This window comes from Hemicordylus capensis, chromosome 11 (genome assembly GCF_027244095.1).
Source record: "Hemicordylus capensis ecotype Gifberg chromosome 11, rHemCap1.1.pri, whole genome shotgun sequence".
Taxonomy (NCBI): Eukaryota; Metazoa; Chordata; class Lepidosauria; order Squamata; family Cordylidae; genus Hemicordylus; species Hemicordylus capensis.
This window is the reverse complement of record NC_069667.1, coordinates 29,186,521-29,194,720: the sequence shown is the minus strand read 5'-3', so window position 1 is coordinate 29,194,720 and position 8,200 is coordinate 29,186,521. Positions and strand designations below refer to the sequence as shown.

The 8,200-nt window shown below is 66.9% G+C and overlaps 1 protein-coding gene across 1 annotated transcript; it reads right to left on the bottom strand.

Annotated features, from left to right (window-relative positions):
- Positions 1-1,340: 1,340 nt before the first annotated feature.
- Positions 1,341-7,889, bottom strand: APLN (apelin). Its single transcript, XM_053273759.1, has 3 exons — positions 7,555-7,889; positions 2,673-2,844; positions 1,341-1,861 (listed from the first exon to the last, which is right to left on the bottom strand). Exons 1-2 carry the CDS (start codon positions 7,838-7,840, stop codon positions 2,678-2,680), a joined length of 453 nt encoding a protein of 150 aa, XP_053129734.1. The 5' UTR covers positions 7,841-7,889; the 3' UTR covers positions 1,341-1,861; positions 2,673-2,677.
- Between the last annotated feature and the right edge of the window lie 311 nt (positions 7,890-8,200).

Below are 8,200 nucleotides of genomic sequence, written 5' to 3'. Positions count from 1 at the left end.
GGGTATAAATTAGTGTTTTACACAAGGAAGTCAACAGCCACCTGGGAAAAGGCTGCACAGAGGTGAGCTTTACACCCCCGGCTCCCTCCACTGCACGCACACACACACACCCCCACTGTGTGCCTACAAGTTGCTCCCCCCCCCCCGCAGAAAAAGCACAAGAGGCAGGCGGGAGACATCCCCACCCCCCCACCCCTTTCCTTCAGTGCCTCTTCGGAGTGCTAAGCCCAAGCCACAAACAAGCACAAGTCAATGCAAAGCCCCTCCAAGTCCAATCAACACCACTGTAAGAGTCAAAGTGCACGTTACATTCATCCCGCAGCAGTTTCCTGCATCTGGATCAGGGCCGCGTCCGGGGGGGGGCCCTTAAGCCGCTGCTGCTGGCAGGATCGGGATCTCCTTTGCCCACCCACAGCCGCTCTTTGCCCCAGGAGGGAGGCGCCACAGCAGCCAGCCAGAGGCAAGTCACTCTGGATGGGGACAGATGGCTAACACAGCCACACACACACACCCCTCATGGCTGCGACTGCATAAAGGGGGGGGGGACTTGTCCCCTGAGTAAGGTAACATGCAGGTGGGCCCTTGGGGTTCAAAATGCTTTTGGGTACTTTGTCTGGGGAATCCTGCCACCCTTAAAGGGTAGGCCGCTCTGATGGTTGCCATCCCCCCCCCCCGCAGCCAGGAGGCCCAGAGAAGAGCCGTGGGCATGAGGCCACCTGTCTGAGGCAGTGGCCAGAGGTCCCGATTCACAGCAGCACACCACCCCGTCCCGCTGGGGGCTTGTCTCCTCACCCTGTGGCCAAAGCAGAGTGGATGCTGCAGTGGCTGCTAACTGGGAAGGGGGCCAGTGGGGGGCCAGGAGGCCCGGGGGGCTGGCAGGCCAGCAGGCCGACCGAGCGGCCCCTTGCCCGGCTGGGTCAAGGCTTTGGCAGGGAAGGCTGGCCACTCCACCCATCGGCAGCAGCGTGGCCCAAGCCAGCCCCAAGCGCGGCATCCAGACTGGCGGCTCCCTGCGTCCCTGGCCAGAGGCTACTGCCGCAGGGGATGATGGGGGTTGTAGTCACAAGCACGACAGCTGGGCCTCCCTGAGCGCCAGGCTGAGGCGGCCACACTTTGCCCCTAGCGTGGCTCCCACGCCTTGAACAGCTGTAGGGCAGGCACCCTTCAGCAAGGCCGGTTTCCCCGGGTGTGGAGTGTTGCATCCAAGAGGCCGGCTTGCCCTGCACGCCAAGAGCGTGGGAGCCCGAAGGGGTTGGGCAGCAGGAGGCTAGCCCTGGGTTCTCACACTTCAGTGCTGGTGGACCACAGCTCCCGTCAGCCACCGCGGCAGCAGGGGATGATGGGAGCTGTAGCCGGGGGGGGGCCAAGGCTGAGAGCCCCTGGGCGAGCCCATCAAGAGTGCAGAAAGCGGGTGACCGAGACGCCGGGGAGGAGCTGGCCAAGTGCTTCTGCTCCCAGGCCAGAGGCCGCCTGGCCTCCGCAGCCAGCTAGGCAGGGCAAGAGGGCGGGCTGGCTGGCTGGGGCCCCTCCCCACCCCGGCCCAGGGCTGGCTGGACTGCACTCCGGGGCATCCCTCAAGCCAGGGCAAAGGGACGGCCCCTGCAGCCCCATCGTGGCCCATGGCGGCCGCCGCTGCCTTCTCCTCCTCCTGCTGCTGCTCTTGCTGGGGACGCCAAACCTCTTCTAGGCCTCGGGTGCTGCAGGGGGCCACGTGGCAAGGCACAGAGAGGGGCAGGGAGACGCGCCCCCAGGCGGAGGGCAATGCAGCAGCACCCCCCCCCCGCCCCGACACTCCGCGCCGTCCCAGCCAGAGGTGTCGACGATGAGCTGGGAGCGCTGGACACGGAGGAGGGTGCTGAGCCTGGAGAAGAAGGAGCCAAGCATCAGTGGGTGAGTCAGGAGGCAAGGCCCCTTCCCCAGTCCGCATGCACTAAACCTTCCCATGCAAATATCCCCCCCACCCCCAAGCCTGGCGGACTGCACAATGGCAGGTCAGCCTAGCAATGTTTGCTACGTGCACGTTGCACAAATGCTGCACTTGTGTACACCGACTGGAAATGAGGGGCTCACTTTTGTGTCACGTCTGCACAACTTGTGTGCACAACATAACGAGGCTGATGGGCCACTGCACAGCATGTCACACACAGTTCCCCCAGCAGGGAAGGTCATAGGCACATAGGAAGCGGCCTTATACTGAGTCAGACCATTGGTCCCCCTAGCTCAGGATTGTCTACCCTGACTGGCAGCAGCTCCCCAACATTTCAGGTAGGGGTCTGTCCCAGCCCTACCTAGAGTTGCTGCCAGGGACTGAACCGGAGGCCTCCTGCATGCCAAGCAGGTGCTCCTCCCCTGAGCTACGGCCCCGTCCCCTGAAGGGCCATCGTCCCATGCTGTCTCCCATCCAAATGCAAGTCAAGGTGGGCCCTGCTTAGCAAAGGAGACCGCTCCTGCTTGTTATCTCCACGAGGCCAGGCAGCAGCGCTTCTCGTCTCAACTCCCACCCCCGCCCCCTCGGGGGATCTTGCCCCACAGTCATCTGGAGGGGCCTCCCCACAGTCGAGTCGCAGTCCCACTGCGGCCACAGCACGAGGCCGAGACCCTCTTGCAGCAGCACCTGAAGTGGTGGGGGGTGTCCCCGGCCAGCAACGTCCCACCCGCCTCCCCTCACCAACCTGGTCTAGAACGGCATGGGTCCTTTGTGCGAGAGGCGGGGGCGAGGGCGCCGGTACTTCCGCCAGCCATTCGGACGATGCCCCACGGCACTCCGGACCCCCTTGGGGTGCACCGGGCTTCGGACGTGCCCCTCTGCAAGGTCCTTCCCGTCAGACGCTTCGGACAGTGGCCCTGTGCACACAGAAGGTTGTGCTGTCATTCGGCATCCTTCGCCCTCCCAAGAAGGCTGCCTCTCTCTCTCTCTCTCGGCGTGGCGCTGCCTCTGCGCACAGGCTGGCATCCGGACTCCGTTTACTCGGAAACTCAGCTTGCCCAGAAGCTCAAGCGGCGACCGTTAACCCCGAGGGAGCCACAAGTCTCTCGGTCACTTTCACAGTTTGAAAAAACCCCAACCATCCTCTGGATCACAGACGAGACCTCTGCGCAGTTGTCGGCTCCGAGGGTTAGACCTTTCTCACTCTCCGCTGCGTAACTCAGCGAGGGAGAGCCACGCGCCTTCCAGGCTGGCCTTTGGGCGTCCGGACCCTGAGCTGCCCAGACGCAGGGCTGGGTCCCTTCAGCCTCCCTCCCGCCACCCGCAGGCCCAGGCAGCAAACTGTAGGCGCCCCCCCCCCCCGCCCCCGGCAGGGGTTCAACACTGCGCTCGGGAGCACCGGATCTTGGGAGGAGGCGTGCCAAAGTCTCACTCGCCTGGCCTTAAAAACACCCCCCCACCCCCACCTGCTCTGGGGGCCTCTGGAGCTGGGAAGCAGCACTTCGAGCCTGCTTGAAAGAGCATCTCCGGTGCCTGCTCCCTCGCGGCGGGGGCTGTTCCCAAGCGACAGCAGGCGCCAAGGGCCGGAGAGAGGGTGGCATTGCTGGGCTGGCGCCCTGGAGGCAAAGCAAGGCCAGATCCTCAGCCCTCCCGCCGGGAAGGAAGGGGCCTGCTGCTCCGAAACCTCACGCCACCCTTTCCCCGCCTCCTAAGGAGGAGGCCTCAGGGAAGTGGCGGGGAAAGCTGGCTTCTGGACTCTGCCGCAGTCTCCTGACCCCACCAGGCCATGGGAGCCGCTCTCGCCTTTCACCCCCACATCCTCTCCCTCCGCAGGGTCAGAATCTCCTCCTCTGGGGGAGGACGGCTGGTCCCCGGGTAGCAAGCTGGGACTGGCCCCTTTGCCAAGCAGGGTCTGCCTTGGTTTGCATTTGGGAGCACTATATATTGGGAGACAGGACATGCACTCTGCACATGCTTAGAAGCACTCCTCATTATTCAACTAGCTCAGCCTAGGTGTGAAGTTTGTCTCAGATTAAACCACAGTATTGCATTTTACACTTCTCTGCTCACACACGTGCAAAGGACAGAAGGAAAAAAGAACCTCGAGTGAAAAGGTCAGCCACAAGAAGCCATGAATGAGCCTAGGGAGAAGTCAGGACAGCTGGCCCAGATCGGGAAGTGCCCCTCCCCTGCTGCTGGGGAGGCCTGCCGAGAGATCTCGCGGGAAGACCACGCCGCCACCGGGCCCCACAGCCCTGGGAGGCAGAGCTCCCGCTTGGCAGGCAGAAGGCTCCAAGGCCAGCCCTGGCGGCTTCTCCCGGCTCCCAAGCTCTGCTTTAGAATCACGGAAGCAGGGAGCAGTGTGCAGCTCTTCTGGGGAGGGGCATCCCAGAACGGAGGGGCCACCACCAAGAAGGCCCTCTCTCTATTCCCCGCCAACCCCATCTCAGCCCCAAGCAGTTCTGCCGGATCACCACTCCCATCATCCTCTGCCACAGTGGTCTCAAGCCAGCGTGGCAGGGGGTGATGGGAGTCTTAGTCCAAGGATATTCGGAGAGCCCGGCCGGGAACCCCAGTCCTAGAAGCCAGGGAAGCCGGTGCCGTGGCCAGGCTGGGAGCCCTTCCCCAGCTAGCCCCGGCCAAGAGGCCCTTTGCCAGCCCTGCCGTGGCCGCGGCGGCACTCAGGACCGGCTTGGGGCTGTTGTCTTGACTCTGCATCCCAGACTGTGCTGCGCGGACAGGATGGGGCTTGTTAGGCCCATGAAAAGCGCTTTGTCTGGCCTGTCCTTGGGCTGGGGAGGGAGAGCAGCCCCTGCTTGTCAACAAAGGCCCAGCGGCCAGGGCTGCAGGCAGGCGTCTGCCTGACACGCACCAGAACGGGCCCCGTGGCTGCTGCTGCTGGTAGTGGCGGCATCTGGGCCTCCTTCCTTTCATTCAGGACCCGTGGCAGCCGCCCCAGCCGAGCCAGTGATGGAGAACGTGAGGGACACTGAAGCCCAGGAGGCCGCCTTATACCACGTCCCAGGAGAGAGCTGGTCTGGTGGGAGCCAGCAGGACCCCTGTCCCCTTCGCTGAGCAGGGTCCACCCTGGTTTGCTTTGGAATGGGCGACACATGGGAGCACTGTAAGATCATCTCCGCGGAGAGCGCCTGCCTGCCTGCCTGCCTGCCTGCAGAAGGCTCCAAGTGCCCAACCTGGCAGCATCTCCAAGGCAGGACTGAGATGAGAGACTCCTGCCTGCAGCCTTGGAGAAGCTGCTGCCGCTGCCGCCCATCTGTGTAGACACCACTGAGCGTGTTGGGCCAAAGCTCTGCCCTGGCATCAGGCAGCTTCCTCTGCCCCTAAGGCAGACCCTTGGCCCAGCGAGCTCCGTCTTGTCCACACTGGCTGGCAGGAGTCTCTCTCCCAGCCCTACCTGGAGATGTTAGGATCCCAAGCCTTCCCCCGCCCCGGGCCTAACAGCTGACCTATCCTCAGGTGCCCTTAAGCTGCTTTCTGGCTCCACAGGCCTCTCCGCGGAGGGAGCTGCAGGACAGACACAGGCAGGCCCACCCCCACCCCCCCGGATGGATCCCAAGGGGCTTTGCCCTGCCCTCCCCTCCCACTGCCTTCCCTTCCGGCCAGAAAGGCGGGCCTCCCCAGCACGGGCTTCCTTGAGGGGGGGTGAATGGAGGGCAATCTGCCACTCAGGCATCAGCCTGCGGCTTGGAAGCCCCCCCCCCTTCAAGGAGGAGCAGCCGCTTGGGAGCGCGGAGCTGCTCTGCAGGAGGCTGCCAGCTGCCCAGGTCTGGCCCTCCCAGGCCTCCCACTTCTCCTACCCCATCCATGGCCGCCGTGTGACTAGTGAGACTGAGCCCCTTCTCCCCCCCCCCCCGCAGCCCCAGAGACACTGACTCAGAAGCCAAGTCCCTCAGTGGTCCCCAGGCAGGGCTGACTCCCAGGGGCAGGGCTGGAGGAAGCTCCCCTTGGCCAGCTTCCTGCCTTTGGCCACGGTGGCTGGAGAGGAGGGGGTGGCAGGCCACCCACGGGGGACAGCCCGGCCCCCTAGACCTGGCGGAGGAACTCTCGGCTCCAAGAGCAGCTTTTTCCTCTTCGAGGGCAAAGAGCACCCACAGGAGGGCCCGATCCAGATCAGGAGGGGGCAAGAGGAGAGGGTCCAAGCCATTCGATGGCAGCTCCCTCTCTTGGGGACGGGCCTAGCTCAGCGGGAGCGCGTCTGCTTGGCCTGCAGAAGGGCCCGGGGTGCCGTCCCTGGCGGCAGCAGCAGCAGCAGCATCTCCAGGCTGGGCTGCTGGGAGAAACTCTGCCCTGGAACCGGGAGAGCAGCTGCCAGTCAGTGCAGACCACGCTGAGCTCGGTGGCCCAAGGGTCTGACTCGGCCGCTAAAGCTTAAACACACACACACGAGACTCCTAGAAGGCCAGGTGTCGGTGGGGGGGGCGGCGGGGGGCTGAGCAAGCGCCTCCAGGGGCACGAGCTGCCCTCACCCGCCGCGCGAGGTACGGGAGAGGAGGACCGCAGCCTGGCGCTCTGGGCATGCTCAGTGGCGCTGCATTGCCAGCATGCCGCTCGGGGCGGGGGGCGGGGAGGCGGCTCCTACCTTCAGGACCGCCCGGGCGAGACTCAGGGGGGTCAGCTTGGCCAGAGGTGGTGTCGTGAGGCCCGAGGGGCGGCCGGGCAGCCCCGCCCAGCAAGCGAGGCCCAGCAGGGCAGCCGGTGCCGCGCCAGGCCGGGACGGGAGAGCCGGTCCTGGCCGTGCCAAGAGCAGAGGGGGGCGGGCCGAAGCCGGCTGGCTGGCTGGCTGGCTGGCTGCTGCCCACCCGTCCGCCTTGGCATCATCTGCGCTTGCTGCTGCTGCCAGGGAGCCCGAGGGAGCCGGGCAGGGCTGCCGCCGCCAGTCAGCTGCTGCTCCGGGGAGGACCCTCGCCGCCCCCCGCTTCGCTGCCGCTGCCGCCCGCCGCAGGTGCCCCCCCCCGGTCCAAACGGCCTCCTCCCGCCCCTCTCCCCAGCAGCAGCAGCAACAACAACAACAACTGCCAAAGGCTTTCCCACGCCTGGGTTGCCTCCAGCACCCCCCCGCCGCCCCCCCCCTTCCCTGCGTCCTCTGCTTCCTCCCACAGCTGCAGAACAGGCACGCATTCAACAGGTACAGCCTTCCGGGGCCTGAGGGCGCGTCACCTGTGCAGCCGCACCCGCCCTGCTGCTGGGCAACCCCAAGGCGGCGGCGGCGGCGGCATACGATCATGCAGCTGCCCCACCGGCGCGGAGCCCCCTCCTCCAGGGCCGGGCGGGGAGCGGCTGCCTGCTGGGGGCGAAAGAAGCGGCGCCGCAGCTGCCTCCCAAGGGCACCGAGGACCGCCCTGCCCGCCCGCCAGGCCGCTGCCCAGCCCAGCCCAGCCCGGCCGCCTCTCTTCCTCGCCGTGCAGCAGCAGCAGCAGCGCCCGGGCGAGGACGCGGCGGCAGGCAGGCACCTCCGGCAGCAGCCAGCCCGGGAGGCCGCCTCGGCGCGGGGGGCGGCAGCAGCAGCAGCAGCAGCAACAAGTGCCGCGGGCGAGCCTGCCTGCCTGCCTGGGCATCTCGCTCGGCCCCCGCCCGCTCAGTAGGCAGCGGCAGGAGCAGAAACCCACCTCCGGAGCCGGGGCTGAGCGCCAGCCCGAGCAGCAGCAGCAGCAGCGCCAGCAGCCAGCGCCGCCCGCCCATCGCGCCGCCTCCGAGGGCCGAGAAGGAGCCGCCGCCGCCGCGCCAGGCAGCCGCCAGCGGGGAGACTTGCAGCGCCGGAGCAGGGAACGCAGCAGCAGCAGCAGCAGCAGCCCCGCCGCGGCCCGCTTGCATTTGTAGGCGGGCGGGCGGCGGCGGAGGCGGAGGAGGGGGAGACCCAGACCGGCCGCCTTGGCTCGCCGCCCGCCCGGTCATGTGGCCACCTCCGCTGCGCTCCCCCCACCCCCACGTGCCCCACACGGCGGCGGCGGCGGCGGCGGCAGCCTCCTGCAGGAGGGAGGGAGGGAGGGAGGAGGACGCCCCCGCGAGGGAGGGGAAGGCCGAGCGCCTCCCTCCCCCGCCCCCACCGGCCATTGCCCCCTCCTGCGCCCCCCCCCGCCGCAGGGGCGGCTCCAGAGGGAGGCCAACGCCCCCTCAGGCAGACCGGCGGCTGGCCCCTCATCTGCCCCCCCCGTTTCAGTGGGACCCGGCAGCTCGCCCCCCCACCCATAAATGCCCTTGGCCGCTTTTGTCCCCCCCATTCCCCCGCCCCGATGCTGCCAATGCCCCACCCGC